Below are 16,360 nucleotides of genomic sequence, written 5' to 3'. Positions count from 1 at the left end.
ATAAATGACATGGTACCTACACTATACATAAAAATAGATTAAAAATGGATCATAGATATAAATCTACAATCTCAAACTGTAAAATTTCTAAAAGAAATCATAGGAGAAAATTTTCATGACCTTGGGTTAAGCAAAAATTTCTTACAACACCAAGATCATGATACGTAAGAGAAAAAAAAATGATAAATTGGACTTCATTAAAATCATAGATGTGTGCTCTCCAAGAGGCACCGTCAAAAGAATGGAAAAATTAGCCATAGACTGGGGGAAAAAAGTTGCAAATCACATATATGGTAGAGGAACTGTACTGAACATAAATAAGGAACCCTCAAAAATAAACAATTTGGGAAAAACCCCAACCAAATAAAAAGCTTCTGGGCAAAAAGAGAAGAATAGACAATAGAGTTAAGAAGATATAAAAATGGCAAATAAGGTCATGAAAAGATGATCAGCATGACTAAGCACTAGAGAAATAAAAATCAAAACTACATTGAGACACTATAACATATTTATTCCAATGGATCTAATTGACATTGACAACCCCAACAGCTAGTGAAGACAAGGAGCAGCTTTAACTCTCCATATAGTACTAATGGGAAAGCTAAATCGTAGAGACATGTTAAAAACCAGTTTAGCAGTTTAAGTTGAATCTCTTCTTACCACATGATCTAGAAATGCTGCTTCAAGATAGTTACCAGAAGGAAATGAAATTTTATGTTCATATATTTATACCTGAAGAGAAATACAGATTTATAGAGTGGCTCCACCTATAAGTGCTATAAAGTGTAAATAAGCCAAATGTTCTGCAGCTGGTGAATGGACAAACTGGTATATCAGTATGATAAAATCCTACTCAGCAATAAAAAAGGAATAAACTGATTCATGCAAACACAAAAATGAATTTCAAATGCATTAAACAAATTGAAAGAAAGCTGCTTTCTTCTAGCCAACATGCAGCAACATGGACAAATTACATGAAACAATTATTTTCAAGATAGTGGACATCAAGTAGAGAAATACAGTGATCCCTTCAGAATGTTAAAACCAAAACCAAAACCAAAACAATGCCTCACTTAGTGCTTTGAGAGTTTCCAGACTTTGACATGGGGAGAGGATACTGCTAAAGTCCACCATATGGAGCTGGGAGTCTAGGGAGACCAAGGTGACTAAAATTCACAGAACAGACTATCAGACATGAGACAGCTACAAAGACAGAAAACTGTGGAGATTGGCAGGAGGCTGCTATCAAGTATTCAGCAGAGCACTAATGAGTTCATGTAAGTAAGAAACTCTTAAGACCAGGAAAAGAATCACCTGAAAGGGTCAGAAGGAACAGTCCTCACATTTTACATAGGGGCAAGAGTAATATTAATTTCCACCACCCACAATTGAAAACCTCATGACTGATGGAACAGAGGAGAGTACTCAGCCATGATTTGAATCAGCCGTGCAGAATTATTCTAAATTAAACTCTGTTCCAGTCCCAACTAACAAATCTTAAAAGCAATCCCTGAAAGGATCAAAGTGTTCCCAAGTCATTTAGCTGTGTCTCAGAACAAAGCTTAACAATATAAAAATATCCAGTATCCAACTAGGCAATAATTTAAAACGTCTGACATCCAATCAGAAATTGTGAAGGCAACAAAGAAGCAAAAAAATACTTCCCATATTCAGGAGAAAAAAAAATCAACTAACCAAAATCAACTAAAAACAGACACAGATGGTAGAATTAACAGATAAGAACATTAAAACAGTTATAACTATACTCCATATGTTCAAAAAGCTAGAGGACAGATTGAACAGGTTAGGCAGAGGCATGGAAGATATAAAACAGATGAAAGCTACAATGTCTGAAATGAGGTATACTCTGGATGGACTGGTAGGAATTTGACACTGTAAAAGAAAACATTACTGAACTTGAAAATACAGCAAGAAAAACTATACAGAATGAAACTCAAAGAGAATAAACTTCACAAATGAACAGAGTGTTTGTGAACTGTGAGACAACTTCAAACAGCCTAAAATTGTAAATGTAATTACTAAAAGGAAGGACAGAAAGGGACTCAGAGAAAAGTATTTGAAGAAACAACGTCCAAAATATTTCTAAAACTGATTGAAACTATAAATCCATAGGTCTAAGAAACTTCCAGCACAAGAGACTATATGATGGTACATCATGATCAAATTGCTGAAGACCAGTTAAAAAAAAATAACTTTAAAATAGCCAAAAGAAAAATATATACATTACATAAAAAGGGACAGAGCAAAGCATGACAATAGATTTCCTGAGAGAAACCATGTAAAGTATCTTTAAAGTACTGAAAGGGAAAAAACCAAACTCTACAAACCTAGAATACTCTAGCCAGAGAAATATCTTTATATTTCAGACAGGGGTGCCTGGGTGGCTTGGTCATTTAAGGGTCTTATTCTTGATTTTGGCTCAGGTCATCATCTCAGGATTGTGAGACTGAGCCATGGTTGGTGTCTGTGGTGGGTGTGAAACCTGCTTTAGATTCTTTCCCTCCCTCTCCTTCTGCCCCTCACCAAGGGACAGATATATTTCAGACATATCAAAGCTGAAAAGTACAATGCCAACAGACTCACGTTTAAAGAAATGTTAAAGGAAGTCTTAGACACTAAAGGAAAATGATCATAGATGGAAATCTAGATCTACAAAAAGGAATGAAGAGCATTATATATGGTAACAATCTGAATAAATATGTCATATATTCTTATTGATTAAACCTCTCTAGGGCAGCCAGGGTGGCTCAGCGGTTTAGCACCGCCTTCCAACTGTGGCGTGATCCTGGAATCCGGGGATTGAGTCCCACATCGAGCTCCCTGCATGGAGCCTGCTTTTCCCTCTGCCTGTGTGTCTGCCTCTCTCCCTGTGTTTCTCATGAATAAATAAGTAAATTTTTTTAAAAAAAAATAAACCTCTCTAAATCCTAGCTCGCTATTTAAGTAAAAGTAATGATACAGAGTATATTGTAACAAATACAACTAAAATATATGACAATAACAGAAATGTTAAGAGGAAAAAATGGAAGTACACCTTTGTAAGGTTCTTGTATCTATATGAAGTGGAAACATCACAGAAATAAAGAGTTTGATATGTTGAAGATGTAGTTTATAAAAACAAAAACACTCAATGGAGATACACCTGATAACTGACAATAGGAAATAAAACTGAATCATAAACAATACTCAATACTAATGTATTAGTTTGCTAAGGCTGCTATAATAAAGTAAGGTGCCAAACATTCAGTGGTTTAAACAACAGAAGTTAATTTTTTACAATTCTGGAAGGTAGAAGTCTAAGATCAAAAACAGATGAAACAGATGAAAGCTACCTTGTTGGCAAGGTCCATTTCTTCTAAGATTTCTCACCTCAGCTGGTAGACGGTTGTGTTCTCCCTGTGTCTTCTTCCTTCTGTGTCCTAATCTCCTCTTTTTATAAGGACACCAGTCATACTAGATTAAGACCCATCCTAATAATCTTATTTTAACTTGATTACTTCTTTAAAGATCCAATTTTCAAATACAGTCTCCAAATTCAGAGGTGCTAAGGTAAAGAAGACTTCAACATAGATTTTGGGGGAACACAACTCAGTCATAAAAACTAGTAATGAGAGAGGTGATATCACTACAGATCCTAAAGATATTAAGATGATAATAAGAAAATATTATGATCAGTATCATGCAAAAAAATTTGGAAACTTGGGGCACCTGGGTGGTGGGCACCTCAGTGGTTGGGCTTCTGCCTTTGGCTCAAGGCATGATCCCAGAGTCTTGGGATCAAGTCCTGCATCAGGCTCCCAAGGGGGAGCCTACTTCTCCCTCTGCCTATGTCTCTGCCTCTCTCTCTCTCTGTGTCTCTCATGAATAAATAAATAATATCTTAAAATAAATTGGAAACTTAGATGAAATGGACAGACTCTTTGAAATGAACAAGCTACCAAAGGTCACTCAAGAAGATATAGATAACCTGAGTATCCTAAATCTTTTTTTTTTTTTTTTTGAGAATCCTAAATCTAATAAAGAAATTTAATTTGTAGTTCAAAACTCCAGGCCCAGATGGCTTCACTAGTAAAGTCTATCAAATATTAAAAAAGTAATTTTACTTCTACATAAAGTTTTACAGGATATCAAAAAAGGAATATACCCAAATTCATTTAATGAGGTGAGCTTACACTGACATGAAACCCAAGCAAAGACATTGTAAGAAAAAGAAGCTACTAACCAATATACCTCAAGATAAAAATATTAAATAAAATTTTAGATAAGCCAATTAACAATGTACAGAAAGAGTAATACATCAGGACAAGGCAACGATGTTCATTCTCATTTCTTCCAATCAACGATATACTGTAAGTTCTAGTCCATGCAAACAGGTAAGATTAAAAAAGCTAAGGGCATCCAGGTTGGAAAGAAGAAAATGTCGGTTCAAAGATAACATGATCTTCTAAGAAAAAGAAAAAAATCTGATGAAATTGACAAAAAAGCTACTATAATTAACAACTGAGCTCAGCAGAGTCATAGCATATAAGATCAATATGCAAATACCTACTACATATTTATGATAGTAATGAATAAAAAATTAACACTGAAAAAATTATCATTTACAGTAGCATCAAAAATATGACTACTTATGAATCATTCTGACAAAAGATGTGCAACATCTGTATGATGAAAATTACAAACTTTGGTAAGATAAATTAAAGGCTTAAATTAGATAAAGTGAAATATAACGTCCGAGGGTCAGAAAATACTTATTGTTAGGATGTCAGTTCTTGCAAAGTGATTTATATGCTCACCACAATCCCACCAAAAATTCCAGGAGGCACTTTTTGTAAAAATTAACATTATTCTAAAATCCATTTAAAAGTGCTGGATTTCATGTATTCACTATATACTTACTGAGCACTTAGTATGTGCCAGGTGCGAGGCAAAGAACTGATAAGGAAAAGGGAAATTTATAACAAGGATATGGGGTGGCACTAGCACTCAATGGCAGATATGCATCTGAACTTCATTAAGAAAGAAATGGAACAGAGAACAAGAAACTTCCTGGAAATCTAGGAAATATTTTGTCTCACTATATACTTATTGCAGACTGGTTTCCATTTTCTTTTTAGTAGATCAGCTTTTTCTGCAACAAAGCTTAGACAGCTGATTGAAGATAACTACCCACAATCATATGTCATTGTTCCAGCCATACTGAAAGACTGACTGCTACTGTTTTATCTCACTTTGATCTCTAACTTAATTCCAAAGTCCTGATAGGGATCAAGTGTCCATCCTTGTCTTAACAGGGGGTCAGCCACTGGGGTCATTTTAAGTTGAGCAAATATTCCAGATGGTTACAGCAAGTACTGTCTGCAATTTGTACTGAGAAGTATGAATTTACTTTCCCAAGTTCATGTGGGTAGTTAGTGCCAGAAATGACATTTAAACTCTGGTTTAATGCAACTATGCAGTCAGCGTATGAAAGTGAGTGCCTCCTTCAATCTGTATTGTAGGAGCTCCCCTCTGCTCACTCTCGTGCCAGCTCTGCTAATGTTTAAAAGTTCCTCTCACTATACATATGTTCCTGTACTAAAGTGTGACATCTTCACAACTTTCAAAGAAATGCAACTTTAAAAAAAATTTCTTAGATTCAGATTACCAAAGTTTTCGTAAGAAGAATAAACACCTAATTATACCTGCTCCTGTTAATTTTGTATAAACAATTTGGCTTCCAGAAGAGATATTACTAAAAACACAAACTTACCTTCCCATTCTGATGGAATATCTCCGACTTCATAGTCAACTTCTTTTTTATTTGCTGCTTCTACAATTCTTTTCTCTCGAATAGTTTGTCCTATAAGACAAAAGCAATTATTTTATTTTTAAATAAAGTTATGACACTACAAGAGTAATATTTTCTTTTTGGATATTGCACATCTTCTCATATGGTCAAAGAATTATCAGGAGAAAGAACAGATTCCATTAGAATTAGGTAAGTTACAAAAAGCAAATTCTAAACTTACTACAAAAATTTAAAATTTCCTGCCATAGTATGCGAACTTAATTTTGGTAGGAAAAAAAAAATCTAGATGCTGTGAAAAAAAAAAAAAAAGGCAACCAATTAGTCTTAGGGCACCAATGGCAAGAAAAAAAATACATAAAATAACCAACTGCCACCCCCCCATTTTAATAATCAAGTGTTCAATACTGCAAATATGGATATTAGAGGTTCCTGTGGCTGCTGCTGTTGCCCAAGGAAATCGTTATTCATGGCCTCTACTAAGTAGGTAATGGACTACAAGATCCTACTGCCATTCTGTCTTCACATTACATTGGCAAACCCAAGGGAACCAAATAATGGGTTGGATTCTATGATCCATCTGAGTGACTACCTCTCCCTTGATCTAAAGGTTGAGGGCAAACACTGGTGAGTTATGGGTACTATGCTTCAGGTGTGAGATCAACACTGGTGCAGGATGGTAGCATTGTAGAAACATGAAAGCAGAGGTAGCAGTAAAGAAACAGGTGTAGCTGGGTTGGGGATGGGATGGGAACACAATAGGCTTACTTTTTCAATAATAAAAAATATTGATTAGCAGGTATTTTAAGTTCATATAAAAGACATAAAACTATTTGGTATTTTCTTCTGTTTCCACAAAGTCTCAATCATTTCCTTCAAAGCAACTTTGTCAAAATGGTGGTTTCAAAACAGAATCCTTTGTCATTGAGCCTGTGAGCCTGGGAAAACCAGGTAAGCTTACTACTTCCCAAAAGTCAGCAAGTGTGCCTGCCTACTCAGAGAATGCAAGCTGAGAAAAGAAGACAGTGGTGAAAAACTATGAGGGGAGGAGAGTGGCTTAACAATGATCACACCAGTCAGTGAGAGAAATTTGGGCCTTACAAAATACTACTACTCTTCCCACTCCTGGACCAAACTTATACCATGCTAAATAGACTGAGTGACATAATTAAACAAAATGACCTTGTTGCAAATCTCTCTCTCACATTTCCTGAAATTCTACCATCTAAAATTTCCTTCAACTGCAGACCAAGGTAATTTCTGGGGTCATTATGTAAGAGAAAGGAAGCCACACAAGGGCAGTCCAGGAAGAATGAGTGGCTGGTTTTATTTCCTTTGCTTTAGTAAGAAAAAGTGAAAGGTTGGGATTTCATGGACAAGCCATCAATGGTTAGGGAAATTCTGCATTTCATTATGGACTCAATGAATCAAGCTCATTTAATCCACACAGAGGTTTCCCAAGTTTTAAAAAGAGGAATTACCCTTTGCTTATCTTCTCCAAATAAATTTACAGTAGGTCAAGGTATTAGTAGTAAAGTCCCTAGGTTGTAGGGATGATTCAGGGTAAAAGGAGCCTATAACAATGACAGCTATGTTAGTCTCATAGCAGAGGCTCAAAATATATATGTGTCTTTACTAGAATACTACTTATATCCACATACATAAATTCATCATAACAAATGTTATAAAGTTACCATATACTAAACTATGTTTACATGAAAATTTTATAAATGTTCGAAAGAATCAAAATACTTGTGCCTTTTTATCTAAATGCCAAGATGTATGCCCTTTTAGTAATAACAAGTACAGAAATGAAAACTATCATCTAAAACACAAAATGCTAACAAATGGGCTTCTGAAAGTAGGTGTATGTTCTCTAAGCTTTTAAATGGAGATTAAAAATGTGAGTATGGGAATTTGAGAGAAACATCTATCAATCCCAGTAGCACCAAATATATATTACATGTATATTTAAATGTCTGTGACACAAAAATTAGCATCTTATTCCTACCCTTAAGTCTATAAAATTAATTTAAGGCCTCCCAAGATTTTTAAAAATAAAAAAATCATACCTATTTGTGTAAAAATGAAAAGACAGAAAGGGTAATACATGACTTAGTTTAAATAATTCTTTCGACAATCACTGAAAAAAATCTTGTTTACAAATAGATGACATCAAAGATGTATAAAAAGTGTACACATACAGAATAAGGCAATTAGTTTACTGAATAAATTTTTTATAATCAGATATAGGTTCCTCCCCCCAAATAAATTGTTTTAAAACTACTCCATTCTTTGTTATAAGTTCTACTTGTATAATTTTTAAGAACTGGGAATAAAGTCTATTCTTCCCATTGAGTAAGAAATTATGAACAAACTGTACACTTACTCATACTAATATGCTTCCATACAATAGTTGTAAAGACAATCCTACTTATCATAGCAAAAAATTTCCATCCTTGCAAATAGAGCAAATTTAAGTACCTACTTAGGTGTCAAAAATTTAGGGTCGAATTTACATTTAAAAATTATTTTGATAACAAAAAAATTAAGCTAACATATATATAGGCTTAATAAGTCCTAATACAACAATAAACAATTGACATTGGTGTACCCAATGAGCATTATTATGTAAAACAATGCACAGTTTTTTCATTTAATAGTAAAACAACAGTAGATGTAGTTAAAACAGTCAAAACAAAAAGTTTGAACTCAAGTAGATCAATGGTATATGGATTTAAAGACTGCAGAAGTAACAATATTATTTTACTATTTAAAAAACTTTAAAGCTACTGCCCTGGATTTAAAGCTAATTGCCCTAGGATAGCAGATTTCCTAGTCCCTGTTTAGAAAAATATAAAACCTAGTTAGTTAAAACAAAAGAAAAAAATGGGAGATCCCCAGGTATTAGATGGCTGACAGGCTTAGGTAAAAGAAAGATTTCATCTGTTGCGCTTTTAGAATAGGATATGGGAACCCAGGACACAAAAAGGGCAGGAATAATCTAGATTAGAGAGCCTCAAATGTCAGACATTCAATTTTCATTCAATCCAGCTTTGTTTTTTGTCACACTTCATAGCATTATATTCTTAATATTTTTCTTTAATTTGGCTTGTTTTTTTTTTTCCTTTCAATATTCACTTTTACTTTACCTTTAAAAATATCATGAAATGCTTGACTTGATATACTATAGTTGACCCCTGAACAAGGTGGGCGGTAGAGTCACCAACCCCTCCCGTCAAAAACCTAATGTTAACTCTACTGAAATTAAAATAAAATGATAATTAAAAAAAAGAAAGAAAATCCACCTAAAACTTTCAGCTAACTCCTAATAGTGTACTGTAAAAACTTAACTTCTAATAACATAAACAGCCAATTAACATGCATTTTATATGCTATATGTATTTTATATTGTATTCTTACAATAAGATAAGCCAAAAAAGAGAATGCTATTAAGAAAATCATAAGGAAGAAAAAGACACTTATAGTACTGTATTTATTTATTCAAAAAAGTCCATGAATAAGTAGACCTGTAAAGTTCAAACCTGTGCTGTTCAAGTATCAATAGCAGTTGTATTTTTTTGTTTAAACATACATAAAATAAATACATATCTTATAATTTTAATGGATTGTCTTTGTATCACCTAAAGTCATCTTGCAGCTCACACTTGGGAAACCACACTGTTCTACAGAGACAGGCCCAGCAATATACATGGTGATACAGGGCACAGGAACCAACATAAACAATAAGAAATTAATGGATGGGAAATGGCTGATAAATACCAAGTCTAGCCAGGAGAAACTTCATGTCTTTTCCTTGTTCTACTAGCAGCCAGAGAAAAGGGCTAACTCTAGGCCTAGAGCAGAATGGGTTCAAGATGAGTCTGGAACATCTTGGTATGCCAGAAAGTCAAAAGTTCCCCAAAAGATAAATGAGTAAAAGCGGGGCTTTTCACGAGGACTTAAGAGCCTGCTCACAAGGGCCAATAGTTGCCAAATCTGGGATAAATCTGAACACCAAAATAACTAAGGAATTACAGACCAGCTATTCTCAAATTCTTATGGGGAACTCTGTAGGGTGCCTATAATCCTTTTAAGGGGACCCCGAGGCCAACCCTATTTTAATAATAATACTAAGAATGTTATCTGCCTTTTTCATTTCCATTCTTTCATGAATGTACAGTGAAGTTTTCCAGAGGCTACATGTGATACAGCAACAGACTGAATAAGGAAGCAGATATGAAGAACTCCAGCTGTCTTTTATTAAGCTAGACATCAGGGAGATTTGTAAAACATAAAGCAACGCTACTCTTTTCTCTAAATGTTTCTGTTTGGGAAAGTATAGTTATTTCTGATAAAAAAAAATATACTCTTTATGTAAACAACAAAAATATTTTATGTGATTGTTTTACTAGTTTTATTTTTTTAAAAGATTTATTTTTGAGAGAGAGGGAGAACGAGTGGGAGGACAGGCAGAAGGAGAGAATCTTTAAGCAGATTTCCCGCTGTGCGTGCAGCCTGACACTAGGGCTTGATCTCATGACCTATGAAAGCATGACCTGAGCTGAAACTAGGAGTTGGGTGCTCAACCGAATGAGCTACTTAGGTGTCTTGTACTAGTTTTATTTTTAAAGAATTAATAAGCATTTAAAATTTGGTTTTAGTTTCAAAATGATAAATATAAATGCATATCTCATAAACAAAGCTCTTTCAATACTTGTGAGAAGTTGAAAGAGATCCTGAAACTAAAATGCTTGAGAACTAAATATGCTACTAGAAGAAAGAAAAAAAGGAATCCATAAAGGCAAACTGCTAAAAGACAGAGATAAATAGATGGATAAATAAATTGGGGAGATAAAAGGGCTCTTGCTTACCACAGTAGCGAACAGTAACTGTGGAAGAAGTGCCAGAGCTGAAATACCATCATTTTTTAACGGTTATGATAAAGACCAGTTCTGTAAGAATCAATAATGGAAGGGGATTTTGTTTTTGTTTTTATTTGGAAGTAATTTCCCTTTCCTCTGAATATAGGGTGTTCTTACATATTTGAAAGGTGAATAAAGCTTACATACTGAAAGATGGTTGGGTTAGGAACTGTGAAGTTTCTAATTTGGTACCTATAAATACTGCCTTCCTATGGTCTTAGTAACCCCATAGTTAAGACCTTTGAGAGGCACCGGTCATAGGCAGGTGACATCAACAGTTCTGAAAAATGAGACAGCAGACTTATGCATCTCTCCTTCTCTAGGCACTGCTCCTTCCCTAATCCAAGGAAGAAGTTTGGGCAGCCTTTAATCTTTAAATTTTGGACCTTCGGAACTCACAAGGTATCTATCACAGTGAAGGAGGGATTTTCTTCCACCATTACTAAATCAAAGCTGGAGGCCTACATTGGTTGTGATCTATCGGGACATATAATCCTTGGTGATGTTTCCAACCAGCTGCCTACTTCCAGCCCAAAATTTCTCACTGGTGGGGTAGTGTGAGGGGTGAATACATTGGGAGGTGACTTTAGGGTGGAAAAAGAGTTTGGGTTGAGTGAGGTGACACATTTCTAAGATATCTATGGCCCTGTAAATAAGCAAGATTGATGCCTGACAGGAACCCCTGGTTTGGAGAAATGGTGGTAGAATGGCCAGGGTTAAGGTCCTTTCTGTCTGGCTGATATCTGGCCTTTACCCCACTGCCAGGGATCAGTGCAACCAGGTGATAATTTTAAATCAGTTTGTCTGGTGATATATAAAAGACTGAATTTTGCATACGAAAGGAGGCTTGGAAGTGTTGGTGCATAATACATGAAAATAAGGACTACTGAAAGCCAAGACCCGCACAGTTCATCCATTGGTTAGATTTGGAGACTTTTTTAAAAAAAATATTTTATTTATTTATTCATGAGCAACAGAGAGAGGCAGACACAGGCGGAGGGAGAAGCAGGCTCCATGCAGGGAGCCCGATGTGGGACTCGATCCTGGGACTCCAGGATCACACCCTGGGCAGAAGGCAGGTGCTAAACCGCTGAGCCACCCGGGCTGCCCAGATTTGGAGACTTTTAATCTTGTTATAGTGAAGTATCATAAATTTAAAAAAAAAACATTAAGAGTACTAAAATAAGAATTCTTATACTGAAAGCCATTTCCACATATGACTTAAAGGATAATTTGATTGAAGTTACTCAGATGTAATGTCTATTTATTAACAGCCTGCTATGTAGCAGGCAGTGTTTAGGTGTTTTCCATATATCATCTCTTGTCTTTAAAACATCTTTTATAGATGAGGAAAAAAAGGCATAGGATGATCAGCTTATCCAAATGTGCATAGCCAAGTAATACAGCCAGCATTTGAACCTAAGCATTTTTATTGACTTCCACCCCTAAGCACTTCCCATTTAAGATTTTAAAATTAGCATTTACAAAGTTTGCATACAGTATCATTACAGATATCCAATTAAAAACTAACATTTTATTTATAGTTATAAACTATTATTTTCCCATAGTGATCAGATGAGGCATATCTGCTTGAAAATGTGATGGTTTTATAATTTGACATATTCTACATATATTTATATGAGCATGGATGACTATCTCAGCAGGTCTCAGCAGGTAGTACCTTTTTTATAAAGCAATTAAAGAGGCCATCCAGATAAGCTTTCAGAATTTTTAAGATGGCCAATGAGTTCAATGGATTACCTAAAATCTTATTAGTTTCTTCATACTTATAGGTTTCCCATAAGGAATCTCTGCGTCTATCTTACAAAATCCAAAATTAACTCTGTTTAAATCATTAATTTTTTAAAAGCCATAAATATAATTTGCAAAACTAAAGTCTGAAAGAACATGTGAAGAATATCATAATTTAAGAAAAAAGATGAATGTACTACAAATTTGTGCCTGTGGTTTCCACTTGGACAATAAACTCTTATTCATTGTTTATTTTTTAAGTTCATAGTAATCTTAAATGCAAACAAAAACTTAAAGTTCTAAAAATATGTTATTTAGCCAACAAATATGTATTGAATAGTCCATTATATTAATCCAGGAAGATTTATAGTCAAAAGTTATATAGGTTTTCTGAATGCATTTCCAAATCAAGGATGGGGGTCCTAGAAATGTCTAGTATTTTACTGCATTTGTTTCCTGTTTCTATAGAAATCAAACATTTTTTGTGTAAAAATCATTTATTTTCCAAACTGCAAGGAATTTTCAACCCTTAGAAAAAGTATAATTACACTTGCTCCCCCACTCCCAAAAGGAGGTAAACATGAAAGACTCATTGCTATTTAGTCCATGTAATAATGTGTTCACTCTAAAGAAATAAAACAGAAGCAGCCATTTCAGGTTTTGATTGACACGCAGGTAATCAGTTATTGGAAGTACTTTTATTCATCTAATACATTCTACAATTCTTTGTTAGGCTAAATTGCCTCCAATGTATAAAATATATTTATAATTGAGATCTGAACATTTAAGAAAACAACACAAGAAAACTAACATTCAGTGATCCTGCTATGACTATATCTGAATCATGACATAGGAGTTAAAATGTTTTAAATATGTATACTAAGGAAAGGAATAAAAGGCGCTAAATTTTTTTAGCTAAATTAAATAGGCTTTAAGTTATGCAATCCTAGGTTTTAAAAAGGGTATTGGGGATCCCTGGGTGGTTCACTGGTTTAGAGCCTGCCTTTGGCCCAGGGTGTGATCCTGGAGTCTCAGGATCAAGTCCCACATTGGGCTCCCTGCATGAAGCCTGCTTCTCTGCCTCTCTCTCTCTGTGTCTCTCGTGAATAAATAAATAAAATCTTTTAAAAAAAAATACTAAAAAGGGTATTTTACAGTAAGGAAATTTATGACTGAAAAATCTACATTTTATTTTTAGTGACAATCACAAGCAAATTCCAATCCTTAATATAAAAAGGAATATTTTCCCCTCTCAAAATAGTATAGTATCAACTAATATAATCAAGATTTTGATTTTTCACTTTGGGAGTCTAACTTGAACAATCGGGGCTATCAAGAGAGAAGTAAAGAGAGTAACTGGAGGAATAAAGAAACAGTAGCAAATACTACCAGAATTTAGAGAATTAGAAAATAATGCCATTTTTCAGCTTGGACTTTGCCCAAACTTTATTTTCAGATTTGAAATGTAGAAGATATGGCTGACTATTTGATTGATTTCTAGATCCAAATAGCTTTATAAAAATCGAGAAGTGGGACTCCTGGGTGGCTCAGTGGTTAAGCATCTGGCTTTGGCTCAGGTCGTGATCCTGGAGTCCTGGGATCGAGTCCCACATCAGGCTCCCTTCATGGAGCCTGCTTCTCCCTCTGCCTATGTCTCTGCCTCTCTCTCTCTGTGTCTCTCATGAATAAATAAAATAAAATTAAAAAAAAAATCGAGAAGTACTTGGTCATTTTACCAAAGATCAAAGAAGAGTTGAAGACTGCACTATTAGCTACCGTTATTAATTCACAGAATATATGACAGTTTTAAATGTGAATAATTTAGTGAAAATAAATAGAGTACATTTTGTGGTGCATTAGTCTTAATTTTTAAAAATATATATTTATTTATTTATCCATGAAATTACTAATACCCTTCATTAATCTATTTAATTTAGTTACCATCAGGCACTACTTATCATTAATGAATAGAAATCTATTTTGATATAGAAAGAAATCACATAATCATCTAATGAACTGTGATAGTCGTCAGCTTAAAAGGAACTATTCTAGTATTTGTGAACCAGATGCCTGAGTATAATATCGGGCTCAGCTGTTAAAAGGTTGAGGTGTCAATAATTTTCAAACTCTTTTCTTTGAAAACATCTTCAATAGGGGTTGAATTTATGAAACCGTTCAAAGCAGAGCTTCCAGAGTTGAGGCAGGGGTCCACAACACCACTTCACCTTTTGCCCCCCCCTTCCCTGGAGGCAACCTTCTCACACTCTGGAGCTCCAACAAGCCCTGTGAATATCACAGATTCAAATCAAGTATCGTATTTTCCAGACTGCAAAACACATTCAAGAACAGGTGTTGGTTCCCTACACAAAATCAAGATCTTGTGAATGGCAGAAAGAGCATCATGTATTTTCCTCCTCCCTACCTTTCACAGACTTCTTCAAGCAATCTGACAGACTCCTGAGTAATCAGGTGGAAGACAAAGAAGGGTTTCCCCAGCAGTCCCACAGTTCAAGGCAATACAAGGTCTACTGAAGACATGGAGCTGTGATTTAAGGCTGAGGCATGGCTGCAGGCCTGCTTCTGGTGTTTAGACCAGAAGAGTTCCATGAGAAATCATTCTCTCACTTGGGAGCAAGAAGTCCTTAGGAAGAGATAAAAACATCCAGATAGCAAAGACGGAGAAATGACTCTTGGGTTCCCAAGGAAGCAGGCCTTCACTGGAGAGGCATTGGCAACATTTCCTTCAGCACCTCAGACCTAGAGGATCTAGTGAAGAGGAAGAAAATGGGGGTAGTCTAAGGCCAACCGGAGTGATGAAAAGACAGGAAAGGAAAGAAACTCTAGGAAGAGTAATTTATTTATAGTATCTCATTATTTTAGTCATTAGTTTTAACTTTCTCTACAATAAAATTTTACCTTGGCTAATAACTAATAAAACTGGAAAACATAAATCTTACTACATTCTCTACTCTAGTTCACCGGCAGAGAGCAAGGCTAATTAATTAATAAATTGTGACTTCACCAAAAGGAAGCCTGTGGAGGCATGAAAAGTAAAGGCTAGTTCCACGTTGCTTGTGAAGTTTGCAATAAAGAGCATTCATCCTGCTATTTTTCCCTACTTATTATTTTCCATTGATGTTCAAAAAGTTTAAGACAATAGTCACAAATAGTGAAGGTCTGTAAAACAGTTAATATTACTTTAAGACAAGTATCTCCAAATATATTCTGCACAAATGCAGACTACCTCTACTAAAGGGTGTACTTGGTAATGCATAGCAGGATATTTACCTACAAAAGAATCAAATAATGAGTCTTAAGAATTCATTCTTAGTAATATATATTAAAGCTTAACATTTTTCCTACTTCTTGCTACTTCTTTATAAGATTCCAGGGTCCAGAGATCATGTATTTTAGCTTAATTTTGCAAAATAACAATAACATTAGGTTAATGTAGTTTATTAATTTTATCTAATTCAGGAGATGAAGATAATCATATTTTTAAAAAAGATTATTTATTTATTTATTCACGTGAGACCAAGAGAGAGAGGCAGAAACACAGGCTAAGGGAGAAGCAGGCCCCATGCTGGAAGCCCAATGTGGGACTCGATCCCAGGACCTCAGGACCACGGCCCCGGCCAAAGGCAGGCGCCAAACCCTGAGCCACACAGGGATCCCCCAAACATAATTATATTTATTGACCAACAATTATGTGTATGGTACCTAATAGGCACTTTTTATTTTCTTGTTTAATTCTCACAACAATCTTATTTTATAATTGAGTAAAGCTCAAAGAAAATGGATGAGAAAATGTATGTTTTCAATTCTCTAATTTTTACACAGAGATTTAAGAAAATGTACTAGTACAGTCATCTCC

General features: G+C 34.9%; 1 protein-coding gene across 1 annotated transcript in view; it reads right to left on the bottom strand.

The window, feature by feature from the left end:
* The window catches only part of NDUFAF2 (NADH:ubiquinone oxidoreductase complex assembly factor 2), a 149,081-nt gene that overhangs the window by 51,747 nt on the left and 80,974 nt on the right, over nt 1-16,360 (bottom strand). The window contains exon 2 of the mRNA XM_077897934.1: nt 5,774-5,863. Within this exon, the coding sequence (XP_077754060.1) occupies nt 5,774-5,863 (90 nt within the window). The remainder of the gene's footprint in view (nt 1-5,773; nt 5,864-16,360) is intronic.

This window comes from Canis aureus, chromosome 5 (genome assembly GCF_053574225.1).
Source record: "Canis aureus isolate CA01 chromosome 5, VMU_Caureus_v.1.0, whole genome shotgun sequence".
In the NCBI taxonomy this organism is placed as follows: Eukaryota; Metazoa; Chordata; class Mammalia; order Carnivora; family Canidae; genus Canis; species Canis aureus.
This window is presented reverse-complemented; position numbering and strand designations above follow the sequence as displayed.